This window comes from Salvia miltiorrhiza, chromosome 2 (genome assembly GCF_028751815.1).
Source record: "Salvia miltiorrhiza cultivar Shanhuang (shh) chromosome 2, IMPLAD_Smil_shh, whole genome shotgun sequence".
In the NCBI taxonomy this organism is placed as follows: domain Eukaryota; kingdom Viridiplantae; phylum Streptophyta; class Magnoliopsida; order Lamiales; family Lamiaceae; genus Salvia; species Salvia miltiorrhiza.
In genome coordinates this window covers 54,010,169-54,028,610 of record NC_080388.1, presented here as the reverse complement: position 1 = coordinate 54,028,610, position 18,442 = coordinate 54,010,169, and the positions used below count along the sequence as shown (strand labels likewise).

The following is an 18,442-nucleotide window of genomic DNA, read 5'->3' as shown; positions in this document are numbered from 1 at the left end:
AGAGTTGGACTCTTTCTCCGTAAGATAAAATTGCCCCGCACAGTACACACGGTTCGATGGCAAATGTCCCCAAGATACAACGGTTTTAATGAGTACGAGACCTTGTACTAGGAACTCGAACTTCCAGCGAACTACTGAATACTCGGGACTTGAGTATGAACTAGAAGAGAGAATGAGTAAAATAACTATCTGAATTAATTTTTGGTGTGTCTAATCTCATTCTGCAGGGCTGTATTTATAGGAGAAGGAAGGGTGCTATGAAGAGGTGTCTGTCAGGGGGTGTCTGTTCGAACCAAGCAATGGTCCGAACCATCGCATTGGTTCGGTCAAAGGGGTGCGAGCCAACCACCCCCACCTCACCAGTCTGATCCAACCGCTGCCACGTCAGCAACCTCATCCACCCAGATTCCTTATCCGCCACGCGGTGCCACGTCACCGAGCCACATGCTCCACGTCACTGCCACGTCACACGAGCGAAGTGCAAAGTGCGCCTACAAAGCGCCCATTGCGACAAGTGCGACGTGCACGTGCTCGGCCTCGGACTCGGAAGGTGCTTCGCACCTGCCTCGTAGGAATTTGAGTTTTAGCCTTAAAAGGCTAAGTCAAAACCCACTTGGGTGCACCATAAGGTCCACCATAGAGAAGCACACTTGATTGTTCCTTTATGGTGGAGAGCACTTTATAAATAGCTTTCAACTTCCTTATTTTTCCAATGTGGATGACACTCCACATTTCCATTTTCAATGGCTATCTTTTGGCATTTAATTACTCATTCAATTCTTAATAGATTTGAACAAGTAAATATACCAAATTAATCTACTCAAAATGTAGATTCCAAATATGCCATTTAATTTCATTAATTACAAAGTAATTATGGACTAATTAAGCCATTTATTCCAACATTAATCTAATTCATTGTGATCGTGCATCGTACTGGAGGGCGTACTTCTTCTCCTAATACATAAGTTGTTTTTCAAATACATAAGTTAATTTATTCACAACAATGTAATATATTTACTATTTTCTTGTAAATAAATGATGTTAATTAGATGCTTATTCCAAATATACTAATTATAGTATAACATATAGTAAGACATTTAATTAATAATCTTATGTTTTAAGATAAATCACTTAACGAGCTTGTTCACGAGCTAACGAGTCGAGTATCATCATGCTCAAGCTTGACTTGTTTAGCTAAACGAATTTTTCATTAAATTACCGATCGAGCTTTTATCGAGTCAAACATCGAATAGCTTACGAGTAACTTGACTCGTTTACAGCCCTAGTCGGAATCCATTTTGAAAAAAAGACCGGCATACTGAGGTTGGGCCAGCCTGATCCAGCCTTTTCTTATCTCAAGAACTTACACAACACCCAAAAAAGTTTAAGCAAATGCGTACATAATTAAGAAACACTTTCTGCAATAATAAAGACAAAAGGAGATGTAAAATACTCCATCCGTCCTAATTCAATATGCTATAAGGATTGAGCACAGATATTAAGAACAAGTAATTTATGATAAAATAGAAGAGAGAAAATAACTTTTGTTGAGGATATATTTATCCAAAACGTAAATAGAGAAATAAGGAGTAACACTTTCTAAAATTAAGTCATATAGCAAACTCAAGTTTAAAATTAAGTCATAGCAAACTCAAGTTTAAAAATAAAAGCTAGAAAAAGCAGTTCACAAAATATAGAAAAACCTTTCCTGAATCAATAGATAGAAACTTTTTGGGAAAGACAAAAGGTGGATAGAGAGAGAGAGACTACAATCACATAACTACAGAGATGTAAACTGAGTTGTTTGTAATGCAAAATGTCAAGCCAACTTATCTTTCTCTTCACTTGAAGCACTTGGCATCCAACAAAGGCTCGCCCTCGAACGGCTCAGCATCTTCAATCATCTGGCTCACGCGCTCCTTCTGTGCCTCGTCGTTGATGTCAACCTTCTTCCACTCGTAGAGCTCCATGTCGTAGCACTCATCCATCACGAACTGAGGAATCTCTGTCCCCCGGAACAACCACAAACCCTTCACCTTGAACGGAGGCTCTGCACCGATGATCAACATCTTCCCAAAAGCATACTTGCGGGCCAAGTCCATTCGCTGCAGAAAGCCTCCCACTTTGTTCATGGTGACAAAAGATACCATGTTTTCATCGTTGTATTTGTAATCACAGAACCAAAGGGAGTATCCTTCGGGGTCGTACATGTCCCAGAAACCTACGAAATGGAGTGAACTAAACTAAGCAGGAATTAAGATGAATTGAATACTGACCATATGACAATGCCTAACATACCTTTGATAGCAACCTCACGGAAATTGGTTTTCGTATTAGAGTAGAGCCTCTTCCAGTCATCAAGAACCATCTTACTAGGAGGTAAGAGATCCAAAGGATTCTTCGCCTTTGGCTTAGGTGCTTCTTCTTCCTCTACAGCCTTATGTTCTTCTTTCTTGGCCTCCTTCTTTGGCTCCTCCTTTGGCTTTGGTTTAGCAACTTCTTTCAGCTGTGCATGTTTCTTGGTCGGAACAGGTGGAACAGACTCGGCTTGCTGAATGTCGCCCAACACTTTCTTAAAGTTTGGCTGATTGAGCAAGGTCCAAAAATACCTCTCGACGTGTGGGAACTCTGCAGTGAAGCTCTTTATAAGGATTACCTTGAATCCATTGAACAGAATACATACTGTGATAATATCGGCTAATGTGACACCGTGTCCAACCAAGTAGGTGTGAGATGCAAGATGGGTGTTCAAAGCTGCCAAGCCTCTCTTCAGAGAAGCAATCGCAGCCTCCTCGACCTGTACACAATTTTTTTTTCCGAAAGGAATACTTCAGTCATGATACGATTATGACGATTTTAAATGAAAGTAACTAGTAATACCGGAGGAAGATGTGCACGGATACCAAGTCGAGGATAGAGCCAGCATGCTAGATGAGCATCAATCTCATTAGTAGAAAAATCAATCCATTGCTCAACTTGGCCCTGTGAAATCCAATAAACCATACATATTCATAAGGAGAATATTAAACATATGAAAAGAAACAAAAGCAAGATTTATTCCACGTCCAGAAGCCAATCATCAGTCGCTTACATATTCATAAGGGGAAGAGCCAAATAGGTTGTTATCGGAACTTAACCGAGCCACTGCACAACAGAAGCAAGAATCATGCCACGGTAAATAAGTTTGCACAGTCACCACAATTAACAAGAAGTTACTTACCGTAGCGTGCAATAGCATTGCTCTCAAATATCGGGCCATCAGGCGTTTCGAGCACAGGAATCTACACAAGAAAAGTTCTGAGATAAGGAAAAAAGAGAGGGCAAAGATTTTGCTTCTTTAGTAACTATATATTTCTGAATCATACCTTTCCGATGGGATTCATCTTGATAAATTCTGGGGTCTTATTTGATACACCCATCTCAAAATCCTTAACTAGTTCGACCTTTACACCATTGAACTCACACACAATAAGTATCTTTTTTGCATTCCTGTTTAAAGTAGAATGCAAAACCTGAATAACATACCAAATAATGTCAACAACCAGTTCAAAACCATAACATCCGCAAGAAAGACGAATACAAGTCCATGACCTTGCTATTTATCTGGGATTTAATTACAATTTGCCATTTTAAATTGAAGCCTTATTCCAATTGGGTTCATCAGCCGCAAATTGAATATACATCCAAATAAAGAGATTTCAGCAGTGATGTTCAAACCAGGTGAATTACTTGTAGTAACATGACATGAAGAGATACCATACCAAAAAATTCAAGCAAACTTCAAGCCACACTGCATTAACATATAGCTGAATTTTACCTAAGTAAAAAATTTATTTCTGTTCCAGACATAATTTTGACTAGAGAGAGGTTAAACAATGAACATATGACTATAAAAAGCATAAAATTGCAAGTTAATAGTATGTAATCCATAGCTAACATATGACTGAATCCTGAATGTCACCCCCTAATCCCAATATTGTTTAATTTGTGGTTAACTCAACTAACTAATAATAATGTTTTTCTTGGTCTAAAACTTCACTCAAATGCCAATCACAGATCTACAACATTCATCACAAAAATCAAAGTAAAAATCAATGAAAGCAACAGCACACTCACCAGAGCCATGGCTTCACAGGTCCAATTACTCACTCTCTCAATTCAAAGAATCTGGTAAAAAAAAAAAAATCAGAAGCAATAACAGAAACTAAACCACCGCTTCAAAAAAAAAAACAGAAACTAAACCACTAAATATCATCAAAAAAATAGCTCGAGTTACACATTTCATGAAAGTAACTTTGAAATAAACATACATTGGAAAGAAAATCGACAAGAACAAAGACAATGATCGTCTTCGTGCTATGTAGAAATTACTCGTGTATAGAGATGATCGCCCTCCAACTACAAGAGAGTCGGAACTTAGCAGAAAAAGTGTAAATGCCCAAGCAACTACGAGGATTAACAGCTTATCATCTGCTGCACTGCATACAAACAATTTAAGCAAAACCAGTCAGACTAAGCCAAAGCAAGGATCTTGATCATAACGAGGAATGCCTGCTTCTTAACAGAAGGAAAGGCGACTTATACCGGTAACTGCAAAAGTAAGGGGGAAATACAGATTCTAAGGAATTGGTTTCTGAATTGCAATTATTTGTTGGATCAAGAATGCCTTCAGATGATATCTTGTGTTGACGAACTAGATTCTACATTAGTCGTAAATATGATGATGATATTGCAAATCAAGACAACGAAGATACGAGCTTCAGACAACACCTTAAGTTAACCACCTCAAATTAAGCTGCATTAGCCATGAATCTCATGATATGAAAAACTGAACAGATTTTTAGACAACTTTTCGTCTTAACAAACTAAAATCTACATTCGAGTCTCTGACCTTGTGACATTGAAAACTCAAGAAACGGATTTTGTGATCTATTACAAGGACAAGAAGATGAGAAACGTACATTTGGTTAGAATACAAATCCACAGACAAAAATAACCTCAATGGAGTAATTTGATACCAAATTTTCTTTGTAAATCTGCTCAAGTGCAGTAGTCCGCAAACTACACACGAGAGATAAAACACACTACCTAGAAGGCGCTCGTGAGATTTCAACTCAAGGACATTTCACTTAAGAAGCCCACCATGAGCAGCTCACTCAAGAGTCAAGACTAATTTTAACTAAAATTTTCCTCCATTGAGTAACTCGATGCCATTTTTCTCTGTAAACCAGCTCAAATGCAATAGTCCACAAACATACACACGAGAGGCATACTGCACTACCTAGAAGGCGCTAGTGAGATTCGAAAATCGAACTCGATGATCTTTCAGACACAAGCTGATCAACTCCACTAATTAACTAGCCAACCATGAGCAATTCAAGACCAAATTTAAGTAAAAAATTCCTTCAATAAATCTATTTCATGAACATTACTTTCCAAGATTCATTCCCAACCACAAAATCACAAAACTCATTATCCAAGAACACACAAAATAATATCCACAACATGAAGGAAAAAAGACCATAAATTTCACATAAAAGATGCCTTCTCGACCCAAAAAAACCACATGCGCCATCTCATAAACAACTCGGTAATTCTTATGTAAAATAAAATTTACCGTAGTTAAGTAAAAAAATCAAATAAAAGATATGATGAATTAAATTACCTATTTTGATTTTGTAAGGTGTGAGAACTGGGATTTGGGGCTTAGCTGCAGCTGAGCTTCCTATGGTTTTGCAGATCAAGAATGGTGGCCTTGTCTCTTTGAAATCGGAAAGAACTGAAAATGCAATCGTGGATGTCGAAGTGCCCATCAACTGAATTTGATTCTCTATTTATAGAGGTTGAAAATGCAACAGATTTTCAAATATTTATCAGTGTAATTAATTATGGGAGTCAGCTGATTCCATGTTGACCGCAGCAATCTACCTCGAATCCGCGACACTATTTCAATCTATATAGGTGGTGTTCTATTGGATGTATTAATTAGATAAGATTTTATTAATCTCATGATAAGTTAAATGACTCCTAAGACAATGTCACGCAGAATTAATCATAACTAATGAGTCTTAACATCTTCTCTATAACAAAAAATATCTTAAATAATTTTGAATTCATTTAATTTTAAATAATCTCAAATTAATATAATCTCAGTAACAGAATGAACCCATAATTTTTCAATTTTTTTTTTTTTAGAGCAACATGTATATAATGGCAAAATTTTGGGTATGCTCCGTGCGTGTTACAAAATTTTGTCATGTTTCTTCTAGTACCTAAATGTCTCTTAATGTCGTATTTGAGATAAATTGTATTTTTAACGAACTAATGAATTTTATAGTTGAATTGGATTCTTCAAATCCTTTCAACCTAACAAAGTTTGTAACGAAAGGGAGATTTACAGCCTACATGACTCAAGGTTTCAATGATGAGTAACTGAATGAAAAATTTTATGTCGTCGTTTTAGTTGCACTATTTATATGTATCGAAAAAATTATAGGTTCTATTCCAGACTATTTGACTATACTCAAAAATGCTTTGGGAATGTTGATTGCAATAGATATACAGTATACTTGAATGACTTAGAAATGGACATGACATGCGAGTTTTCTTCAAGTCAAAGTATGCTTGTTGGTCAAACAAAATAACCAACATTCCTAAAAAGTAGAAAAACCAAGTCTTGGATGAATTTATTTCTTCTCCTACATAGTTTGTGATGCCGAAAAATATCAATATTAATTATTAGAGTTGAAATAATTCTAACAAACACCATTTGTGGAGCTCCTACCATTACTGTCCCTGCTTACTTGATCTCTAAGTCTCTACCCAACTAGTATTTGAACTGCTCTTACACTTATTTTCTGCGAAGTCTTAAAATTCAATTTCATAGATGCCAACCCCATTTCTTGAGCTCCTAAATTCCAGTTACTACAGTCCCTGCTCACTTCATCTATAAGTCTCTGCTCAACTAGTATCTCAACTCTTCTCACTCTCTTATTTTCCATTTATTGCACTAAGTACAACATTGTTGATTTAATTTAATATAATTAGCTAATATTTTATGCGTCCCAATTTAATAAATCATATTTTTTTATTTGAACGTCTCATTTTAATGTCACTTCCTAAAAGTAAAAAATTAATATACATAATTCATTATTTACAACATATGTGATTGTGGCTCACACATAATTATCTCTTTTTTTATTCAAAAAATAATATATCTTCATTTCTTATTTACTTTTCAAAAAAAATTAATTTCTCTCATATTTTGTTATACATCATTTTTTTTAATAATTTCTCTCATATTTTGTTATAAATTAGTATTTATTTCTTAATATCCATGGTCGCACTTTTTCCTGTGTATAAACAGTGAGGTCCCAAATTCAAACATCACTGCTCCACCTCCCCGACCCCCCAAGTCAAAAAAAAATATCCATGGTCGCAATTGTGATCTAGTATATTAAATTGGGATATGGAGGGTGTAGTTAATTTGTCTATTTTATTATTTTTATTTTACCTTTATAATTTTTGTATTTCTGTAATATTCAAAAATCAAAACTCTGACAATAATCCGAACTCCACATAGATTTCCAATCCAGTCTCCAATCTGATCACAGCTCACAGGAAACGAGAATCCTTAGATTTATTGCGCCGCTCGCCGTTGCCGCCCATCAACCCTGCAGCGACGCTAGGTCAGATATAATTTTTTGGGTATATTGTATAGCGCAGAGTTGTTGATTTATTATTGATGGCTTCTCGTTTAGGGTTTCAGATCAATGACTTTTTCTTAGGGATTTTCAACTATGATTATATGAATCACTAGGAACAAACTCATTATTTGTCGAATTATCGTTTGGAGATGTTCTTACTATGAATCTAAGAATACCTGAAGCAAATACATCGTTTGTTGCTGCGAAGTAATTTCATAGTTTTTTAATACAAGGGTGGTGGATATTATTGATTGGTTGTTATAATGTGAAATTCATATTGATTGTACGTCAGCTGATTATTTGTAGAATCTCAACTAAAATGAATTGGTTGTTCAGATAAGATTTTACATTACTTTGCGTCACTTTGACTAATTACACACATTTTGTATACATATTTCTAAGCAGTAACTGTCACGAGATCACCCGATCACCGCGGCGGCAGCTGCCATATTCCGGCGACTGAGGAATCCTAGCTAGTGCGTGTGTGCGAGAGTATAAAGGAGAATAAGAACTCAATAACCGCTTTTGATTATGATTAATTCGCTATGAAATAAAACTCAAGATTCCCTTTTTATCTTTGCTCTGTTTAGCATCTAATTATTTTCTGTTCTAACACTATCTCTTAATAAGAGCCACGAGTCACTAGAAACATGGCTTGTCTTCAAGCCTGCAAGTGAGGAAAGCGAGTAATGATATCTGTGTAATCTTCCCATGTAGCCTCGTCTTTTGGCAAATGAGCCCATTGGATTAAAAGTTGAGTATGCGGTTTGTTGTTGCGGTTGAATGCGTCTGGCCAACACTTTGATGGGGTGTAAGACCGTGTAGTAGAGTCTTTCCCTTGTCGCAAATTCTGGTAGTGTAGCAGTAACAAGAGCAGAGGGCTTGACACTCTTTTAAACTATGCTTATTGTGAGATTGTTGTGTCATGGCATGTCACTTGGGAGTTTTTGTCAATTTTTCCTTTTATCCAAGAAGAAACTGTAGACAAATTAAATTTGATACATTGAAATAACAAACAGCATTGACCAAAGATGCTAATTGTGAGCTCTTGGTCAACAGGCAAATTGGCTCTCATTTTGGATGGCTTCTGGAAAGGATACAGAGCAAGACTTACTCGCCGCTTCTCTAAATGATCTTTTCACCAATGTCTCCGACATGATCAAAGGCGAGCTCCAGGTAATTGTAACTCTTGAGACATTACTTTGTATAGATTTGAATGAACAGATACCAATGAGACCTGCAAAAACTCAAAATGGTTGGCCTGAATTTAAACAAATTGAGATGTTGTTGGTACTTGACTCTGCCAGTCGAACTTGAGTGATGCACCTTGTGCAGGATGTCTCACCCTTAGCACTTGGCTGTCTTTGGTTTTCAATTTTTTCTGTGTAACTTAGGTCACAATATGGTGCATTAAATAGACTATCAGATTACTATGCAATAGTTGCCTCTGTTCCATTATCTTTGAAAACACTGTTGCATTCTGTGATAAATTATCTTCCATCTTCGACACTAAACAGCGACCTGCTCTTTTCTTATTTCTTATGATACTCAATTATCCAATGTAATAGGGAACAAATAACGTGCTCGAGCTTTTGGAGAAAATGAATGTTAGAGTGGGAGAAGAATACAAAGGCTTCGGTGATGTGGCCTCAGGATTAAGAGTTTTTGTCGAGCAATTGAAGTCGAAAAGCTGCACGTTCGACGACTGCGTTCAGCAGCTTGATGCCATAGAGCAACACGTGATGGAGTTTGAAGCTGTAATTTCCATGCTAGACAGATATGTTTCCTTGTTGGAATCAAAGATGCAACAGGTTTACCAGATTCCTCCTGCATTAAAGTAAGCTAAGCTAGGCTCATTGTTTTATTCAACAGATTAGCCTTCACTGTATGCAGTCTCGACGGGGAACTATTTTATGTTGTAATGGCAAATTTCTTTTATTAAATTTAGGTTGGATTTTACATGTTTTTTCCTCCACATGTTAAATACATAAATGTAATCTCGTTATATCAACTTTATTTCTAAAGGAATAATCTATGACCCTTTATAATAAAAGAAATAGAACATCATCATTCACCAATATAAAACACCACCCAAAATGAATAAAAAAAATTGGTCAAGTTTTAGAGGGAATACCCCTTTTCTTTTCTTTCTTGTTTCTCGTCCAAATTGCTTGGTGGGAAGCTTCAGCCGCCGACTGTGACATGATACGCCATCATCATCATCTGCCGTCGTGAGACCTGCCATTACAATGCCGACTTTCAAACGTTGTTCCACGCCAATAATTAAATACTAGAATTAAGGGTAGTTATGTAATTTTATATAAAAAGTAATTAAGTTTTATCTTTATTATATAAAAATGGATAATTTCATATACTAATTTTTTTTATTATTATATTTTTATATGATAGTAAATTGAGACTGTTATCTAAAATGGATATAGATAAACTTCATTTGTACATACAATAATTTAGAAAGTGGAGTGACCATTAATAATCAAGAGATTATCTTCTCAAAAAATTATCAAACAGTTCATCATTTTGAATTTAACTAATCTTTTTTTCCAAATTAAAATTCGTTGTCGAGTGTATGAGATAAGGAGAATACTATAAATTAATTATTATCAAATCAGAATGCCTTCTAATAAAATTAGAGTAAATCTACCATCTATCTATAATATATTAAAAATATAATTTTCAATTTGAAATAAAATCTATTTCAAATCAATTTAAAAATTAAATTGCAATTTTATAGTTATAATAAAATTGAAGGTTTATTTGTAAACTACTCTATTTGTTCCATTAATAGTTCAGTTTCATCTTTGTCTGTCTCATTGACAATGACCTAGTCCAAAAATAACATTTACTTCACATTACAAACTTACTTTACACTCCATCTTTACATGTTGTCCATAGTTACTTTATATTCTAAAACATGTTCTTCTTAATTCTTGTGCCCAAATCAAGTGAGTCATTATTAATACGACGGAGGGACTGTATATATATATATATATATATATATATATATATATATATATACTATTGGGGAGGGCTAGAATAAAAACACTGTTAAGTGTATAAAATATAAATGATTTTCAGCCCTTAGATCATCAAGATCTACGGTTGATTCGTAACCTTGTTAGATGAATTCGTGGTCCTGAGTTCGAAACCCAAAGGTAACAAAAATTTATTTTTCGCAATTCGTAACTCTATTGGATAAATTCATACGTGTTCTACATAAAAATTGGTACATTATCTAGCCCGAAACCTGTGGGTTGACCCAATTAACCCGCCATCCGAGAGGGTTAGGGTTGAATATTTTCAACCCGATAAAAGTTACAACCCGATTAGCCCATAACCGAATAGTCCGGCACCCGATAGGATCGACCCGACTAACCCGATGGGCTAGCTCGAAACCCGAGTATTTAACTTAGAATATTTATATATAAAAATTAAAAAAATAATAAAATATTATAAAGTCTCATCATTTCACTTTTCTTTATTTTTGAGATGCTTTGGTTCTATAAGTTCAAACTATTGTTGGATATTTTATTATTTTTTCTTTAACAAAATTGAACATTTTATTGTTACCTGACTCAACCCAAAACACCTAAGGGATTGACTCGCAATCGTACGAGGTTGTCCTAGTGTAATAAGCTAACTCAAGTCGTCTCTCAATGAAGGCTAAACAGGGCTCTGATCATGCTACGCACATAAAACAGGAAATAACCTAAACACTCTAATCAGAAGGTTGGGTCTGACACTCTCTTTCTGGTTAACTAATTCGTAATTAAAATAAAACATATAAATTTATCTAGGCGAAAGATAGGAAGCAGGTAAAGAAAGCAATAAGACAACATAAAGAACTAGGGTTCTAATCTAACAATCTAAAAATCAATAATTAAATCCAAAATCATAAAGCAATAATTATCTAGGCAAGGAAAATAAACAAGCATTCAAATCTATGGCAAACACTAATCATGATTTTTCCTAAGGAACATGTAAATGAAAAGCGACACAAATTCAACTGAGTATTACTCTAACAAATCAACCAACGATCTAACTATACTAACTAGGCAATAAGATTAACAAAGCATAAATCAATGCTAAATATCATTATCAAAATGTGTTCAATTATCTAGGAAAAGAGCAACCAAGGAAGCTTGTAGAATTCGATAAATCAATAGATAGAACTTACAATTGATTAAAGGAAACGACGATCTAGCGTAATCTGAGGGTTTCTAATGTGTTTCTCCCTACCAAAACTCTAAGAAAATACATTAAAAATGGAGCTAGAGGCTGGATGCGTCGAGAATGGGCGCATAAACCCCTAAAAAATGGATTTTAAACCCTAAAAAATATAACTGCCAGATCGCGCAGGCGGCCATGGCCGCCCGGGCGGCCGCCGCCGCCGCCTATGCCCTTCGCAGAATGGGCACGGCGGGCGCCGGTCACTGCAACGCGCAACGTTTTTGTTTTGGTCTGTTCTCCCTCATTTCAAGTCGGATTTTAGATCCGTTTTCGCCTACGAACTCGTATCGAAACGAACTTCGATTCTTCTTCAGACCATTCAACTAAATTCTGACTTTATTTTGGTCCACATATCAATCAATTTGAGCATAAAATCCTGAGACAACAAAATTAGCACAAAAGCTCAAATCAATCAACTCTTGAGTGAAAGAGACCAAAATAAAAGTCAATATAAGACGTAAACACCCACAAATTCATCACAAAATAGGGCTAAACATTACCAACTTATTTATATGTTATGTAATCTTGATGTTTTTTACAATATCTCATATTTTTGCATTTAATGCTTGCTATATAATTTATATCTTTGATTTCTATGTATATTTTATACATTATACATTAGATCATTAAAAATAACAAAATACAAACGATTATTTTATTTTTACGCCTTTAAGCCGATTAGCCCGATGGGCTAGCCCGAAACCCGAACGTTTAGGGTTAGGGTTGGAGATTTATAACCCAAAAAAATCCCCAGCCCGATTAGCCCGCACCCGATAGGACTGGCCCGAAACCCGGTGAGTTGACCCGATTGACATCCCTAAGCCCACCCCACTATATATCCACTATATATATATATATATATATATATATATATATATATATATATATATATATTTTCTTTAACTTCTTATTTTTTTCTTTTTTTTCTTTTCAAAATTGTGAAGAAATTCGATTAATTATAAAATATTTAATACGCATACCAAATTAAAGATCACGATAACAGCTTTAATTTGATTATATTTTATGTAATATTTGATTTAAAGTGTAAAAAATATATTTGTTTAAATATTAAAATTTTAAAAATTTATCTCCTCTCTCATCCTTTCTTTGAATAAATCTATTTTCTAATTCTTTTTTATTTTTATTTTTGCATTCACATAATATCGATTTTATTATTGTAAATTCTTCTTTGATTTTGTATTTTTTCAATATTCAATTCAAATATATTCCATTAATATTAATTTTTTATTTATATTTATAATATGATAATTGAGTTGGTATCAATTTTATACAAATATAAAAATATAAAATCATTTTGCATTGCATAGGGTGTAAATGCTAGTATCAATTTGAATATCAATTATGACATGACATGTTAAATGTCACGGTATATTTAAAATTAAACTGCTAAACTTACATGGCACTAATTGACATAAAAAAAATTCACAAAATATTATTTCGGCATTTCTTTTATAAAATCCAACATAGAATTTTATTCTTTTTTTCAATTAAGGCGCAAATGGATACTGCCGTTTGTGCCCTGATAGTCAGCGGAGACGTGCATAGATTGGATATCTTGATACAAAGAAGAATATGAGTCATCTAATGTAGGCCACTGTAAAATGTTCAATCGTGCTTACGTAACACATGACAATATTTGTGTCAATTATTTGAGATAAATAATTAGGTCAAGCTAATTAATACTTCTTTTTTCTTTTTCTTGTGAAGTTTTGAAATATTTTTGGGTACTAACTTCTCAAGTTTCAAATTATATATTCAAATCAATAAATCGATATTTTTTCATAGTTATTCAATTTTATCACCGATTTTCAATTCTCTTAATTCGAAAACGACGTAGCAATGATGCGGCTCGCCGGCACATGCTACAATTTTTTCCTTCTGTTAATTTAAATGCAACGTTTTATAACAGTACAAAATTACGTCATTTTGTACATATTTATGATTAAATTCATGAAATTAAAATTAAAATTTTAATCACTCATCATCATCATCTTCTTCTTCTTCTTCTTCTTCTTCGTTGCGTAATAATACAAAATTACAAGGTTTTGTACATATTTAAGATTAAATCCATAAAATTAAATTAGAACTTTAATCTCTCGTTTTCTTCTTTTTTCAATTGGTGGAACCTTCTTTTTTTTTCTTCTAGGCTCCAATCCAGCAATATAATTAAGCTGCTTCATCGTGGTCCAAGCGAGAAGAATATAAGATGTTTTTTTTTTTCTTTTTTCTCCTTAAGCTTGAAACTTCAAAAACCACAAAAAATCTTAAGTGTGTTTTCAATTTTAGTGCGGTTTTTTTTTAAATTTTAGTGAGATTTTTTGTTTATGTGCATGGATGAAACATAGAGGCAAGTTGAAAGGTGTGGCTACATTGTTGAAAATTATTAAAAAAAAATTAATTACTGAATTGGTGAAAGTCAAAAGCTTGTTGGGCACATTGAGCGTTTTTCGTAAGAAGATCCACAAACTTAAAGCTAAGAACTCAAAAAGTAAAAGAAAAAGGTTTCAGTGCAACGCTATTTTTTGTGTTATTTTGGGGAGAGATGGGTTTCAGTGCAACGCTATTTGTTCCGTGTTATTTTGGGGAGAGATGAAGGTGTGCTCTGGGATTTGATTTTAGGGTTTAGAAATGTTAATTAAATTATGTGTCCACATAAAAAATTAAATGCATATCAATGCCACTTCAATTTTTAGTTCAACAGAGACGAAATCAACGATAAAATTAAACTATTGAGATTTGTTGATAAAAAGTAATTTTTTCTATAGTTCAAGGACAAAACATATTGTCCAAAATTCGTAATTTTACATGCATTTAACCATTAATTATAAAAAATAGAACCAATTTTACCATATCGTTTACATTAATCTGAAAAGGCAGCAGTGAATAAATGAAATTTACTCTACACGAAATACATAAAAAAATGCATAGATAATTACAAAAATCCACAATAAATATATAAAGAGTACTAGATATGTAACATAAATTCCGGCAATATATAAAAATAGTATAATCACTAATTAATCCAACAATGTTTGAAATTAAGTCATATAGCAAACTCGAGTTTTAAAAACAAAAGCTAGAAAAAGCAGTTCACAAAATACAGTAAAACCTTTCCTGAATCAATGGATAGAAACTTTAAAGCTTGGGAAAGACAAAAGGTGGATAGAGAGAGAGAGAGACTACAATCACAAAACTACAGAGATGTAAACTGAGTTGTTTGTAATGCAAAAAGTCAAGCCAACTTATCTTTCTCTTCACTTGAAGCACTTGGCATCCAACAAAGGCTCGCCCTCAAACGGCTCAGCATCTTCAATCATCTGGCTTACGCGCTCCTTCTGTGCCTCGTCGTTGATGTCAACCTTCTTCCACTCGTAGAGCTCCATGTCGTAGCACTCATCCATCACGAACTGAGGAATCTCTGTCCCCCGGAACAACCACAAACCCTTCACCTTGAACGGAGGCTCTGCACCGATGATCAACATCTTCCCAAAGGCATACTTGCGGGTCAAGTCCATACGCTGCAGAAAACCTCCTACCTTGTTCATGGTGACAAAAGATACCATGTTTTCATCGTTGTATTTGTAATCGCAGAACCAAAGGGAGTATCCTTCGGGGTCGTACATGTCCCAGAAACCTACATAATGGAGTGAACATAGTTTACACACGTCCTAAACATTATAACAAAACCATGCAGGAACTAAGATGAATTGAATATTGACTATATCACAATGCCTCAGACCAAACATACCTTTGATAGCAACCTCACGGAAATTGGTTTTCGTATTGGAGTAGAGCCTCTTCCAGTCATCAAGAACCATCTTACTAGGAGGTAAGAGATCCAAAGGATTCTTCGCCTTTGGCTTAGGTGCTTCTTCTTCCTCTACAGCCTTAGGTTCTTCTTTCTTGGCCTCCTTCTTTGGCTCCTCCTTTGGCTTTGGTTTAGCAGCTTCTTTCGGCTGTCCATGTTTCTTGGTCGCAACAGGGGGAACAGATTCGGCTTGTTTAATGTCGCCCAACACTTTCTTAAAGTTTGGCTGATTGACCAAGGTCCAAAAATACCTCTCGACGTGTGGGAACTCTGAGGTGAAGCTCTTAATCAGGATTGCCTTGAATCCGATAGACAGATTACATACTGTGATAATATCAGCTAGTGTGACACTGTGTCCAACCAAGTAGGTGTGAGATGCAAGATGGGTGTTCAAAGCTGCCAAGCCTCTCTTCAGAGAGGCAATCGCAGCCTCCTCAACCTGTACACAAAATAAAGCAAAATTATAACTTCAGCCATATGATAACCAGAATATCCAAGAGCTACTGAACTAGAAATCAATTATGAGGATTCCAAATGAAAGTATAGTAATACCGGAGGAAGATATGCACGGATACCAAGCCGAGGATAGAACCAGCCACCTATGTGAGCATCAATCTCATTAGTAGAAAAATCAATCCATTGCTCAACTTGGCCCTGTGAAATCCAATAAACCAAACAAAAACATAAATTTGGAGAGTATTAAACATATGAAAAGAAACAAAAGCAAGATTTATTTCATGTCCTGAAGCCAAACAAAAGTCTCTTACATATTCAAAAGGGGAAGAGCCAAATAGGTTGCTGTCGGGATTTAAACGAGCCACTGCACAGCAGAAGCAAGAATCAAATAATCATGGCAGGGAAAATAGGGTTACGCAGTTACCAAAATTAACTAGAAGTTACTTACCGTAGCGGGCAATAGCATTGCTCTCAAATATCGGGCCATCAGGCGTTTCGAGCACAGGTATCTACACAAGACAAAATTTAAAATAAGGAAAAAAGAGAAGGCAAAGATTTTGCTTATTTAGTAACTATATATTTCTGAATCATACCTTTCCGATGGGATTCATCTTGATAAATTCTGGGGTTTTATTTGTTACACCCATCTGAAAATCCTTAGCTAATTCGACCTTTACACCATTGAACTCAGACACAATAAGTGTCTTCTGTGTATTTTTGTTTGCAGTAGAATGCAAAACCTGAAAAACATACCAAATAATGTCAACAAGCAGTCTGAAACCATAAAGTAAGCAAGAAACACTTATACAAGTCCGTGACATTGCAATTTAGTCCAGGATTTAATTAATAAAATTGCCATTTTAAATAGAAGCTTTCTTCCAATTGGGTACATCAGCCCCAAAATGAATATTGATGAGGCCCAGAAGTTCACTTTCCAAATAAGAGATTTCAGCAGTGATGTTCAATCTAGGTTACTTGTAGTTTTATAACCATGAAATGAAGAGATACCATACCAAAAAATTCAAGCAACACAGTATTAGCTTATAACCGAGTTTTACTTTTACATATGTAATCTCATTTTTCTTAAAAACAATGAATTAATAAATAAAGAATTATTCTGTTCCAGACAAAAAATTACTAGAGAGAGGTTAAACAACGAACAGATGACTATAAAAGGCACAATTGCAAGTGAACAGTAAGTAAACCGTAGCTAACATATGACTGAATGTCACTTCCCCTAATCTCAATATTGTTTAATACTACTATATATGTTGACTCAATTAACTCATTATGATTTCTTTTGTCAGTGTAAAATGTGTTTAAGGGAGAGAGTAAACAAACTACAACATGAACATCACAATTATCATTTCTGATCAAAGCCAATAAAATCTTAATCACGAAATCCAAAATTAAGCAGTTAAAGAGCTCCACAATTCACTCAAAGGCCAATCACAGATCTACAGCATTCATCATAAAAATTAAAGTAAAAAAATCAACGGAAGCAACAGTACACTCACCAGAGCCATGGCTTCACAGGATCCAATTAATCACTCTCGCAATTCAATGAATCTGGAATAAAAATCAAAAGCAATAACAGAAACTAAATCACTTAAAATCATTATAAAAAAATTTACCAAGATTAAGGAGAGCTAAAATCGCGGATTCAGCGGAGAAACATTAGAGAGAAAGCGGAGTGAAGGGTTTACCTGCAGAGTGAGATGAAACCGCAGCTGAGGCTTTAGTGAGAGAGGATATGTGAGAGAGGGAAGGTTTAGGGTTTCTTGCGGTAGATATATAGTTTGTTTTTGTTATGGTGCTCCAGGGGTACCCATTTTGGAAGGGAATATGCCGCATTTACTTACGATTTCATGGGCATTTTAGGGATTCCGCGTCAAATTGATTTATTTTCCTGCTTTTGGAAGGGAGTAGCTTTTTTATTTTAATTTTTTTGTCTATACAACTCTTTGGAATGGGATCACAAAGTTCAAACTTTAAGCAAGTGAGGTGGATGGTAAAATTCATGTAGTCTAAAGTTGATGGAATAAACGAGTTCTCAAAAAAAAAAACGGGGGAAATTTTCTCTAATTACTTTAATAACTTTTTATTTGTGCCATAATGTAAATATAATTGGTTTTTTTTAGATTTTTTTTTTTGAGAATATGTAAATATAATTGTAAATTTACTTATAATATATTCAAATTTT

At 34.7% G+C, this 18,442-nt stretch overlaps 3 protein-coding genes across 12 annotated transcripts; 1 reads left to right on the top strand and 2 right to left on the bottom strand.

The window, feature by feature from the left end:
- Positions 1–1,596: 1,596 nt before the first annotated feature.
- On the bottom strand, positions 1,597–5,986 carry LOC131010260 (elongation factor 1-gamma-like). Of its 8 annotated transcripts, none has more exons than XM_057937699.1 (9): positions 5,666–5,986; positions 4,311–4,478; positions 4,117–4,167; positions 3,366–3,512; positions 3,221–3,281; positions 3,092–3,144; positions 2,881–2,982; positions 2,299–2,797; positions 1,597–2,221 (listed from the first exon to the last, which is right to left on the bottom strand). In XM_057937699.1, the coding sequence occupies exons 3-9, from the start codon at positions 4,123–4,125 to the stop codon at positions 1,842–1,844; spliced, it is 1,251 nt and encodes a 416-aa protein (XP_057793682.1). In that variant the 5' UTR covers positions 4,126–4,167; positions 4,311–4,478; positions 5,666–5,986; the 3' UTR covers positions 1,597–1,841. The 8 variants fall into 8 exon arrangements, with proteins under 8 accessions (XP_057793682.1, XP_057793683.1, XP_057793687.1 ...); XM_057937700.1 differs by having other exon boundaries at positions 4,372–4,478; positions 5,666–5,978; XM_057937704.1 differs by having other exon boundaries at positions 3,366–3,489; positions 5,666–5,929.
- Positions 5,987–7,356: 1,370 nt separating this feature from the next.
- On the top strand, positions 7,357–9,667 carry LOC131010259 (biogenesis of lysosome-related organelles complex 1 subunit 2). Of its 3 annotated transcripts, none has more exons than XM_057937696.1 (4): positions 7,450–7,688; positions 8,112–8,182; positions 8,766–8,882; positions 9,275–9,667. In XM_057937696.1, exons 3-4 carry the CDS (start codon positions 8,787–8,789, stop codon positions 9,545–9,547), a joined length of 369 nt encoding a protein of 122 aa, XP_057793679.1. In that variant the 5' UTR covers positions 7,450–7,688; positions 8,112–8,182; positions 8,766–8,786; the 3' UTR covers positions 9,548–9,667. The 3 variants fall into 3 exon arrangements, with proteins under 3 accessions (XP_057793680.1, XP_057793679.1, XP_057793681.1); XM_057937698.1 differs by having other exon boundaries at positions 7,483–7,688; positions 8,112–8,559; XM_057937697.1 differs by lacking the exon at positions 8,112–8,182 and having other exon boundaries at positions 7,357–7,688.
- A 5,302-nt stretch (positions 9,668–14,969) lies between these two features.
- On the bottom strand, positions 14,970–18,148 carry LOC131010258 (elongation factor 1-gamma 2-like). The gene is made up of 8 exons (XM_057937695.1): positions 17,946–18,148; positions 17,757–17,808; positions 16,833–16,979; positions 16,688–16,748; positions 16,551–16,603; positions 16,336–16,437; positions 15,724–16,222; positions 14,970–15,609 (listed from the first exon to the last, which is right to left on the bottom strand). Exons 2-8 carry the CDS (start codon positions 17,763–17,765, stop codon positions 15,230–15,232), a joined length of 1,251 nt encoding a protein of 416 aa, XP_057793678.1. The 5' UTR covers positions 17,766–17,808; positions 17,946–18,148; the 3' UTR covers positions 14,970–15,229.
- Between the last annotated feature and the right edge of the window lie 294 nt (positions 18,149–18,442).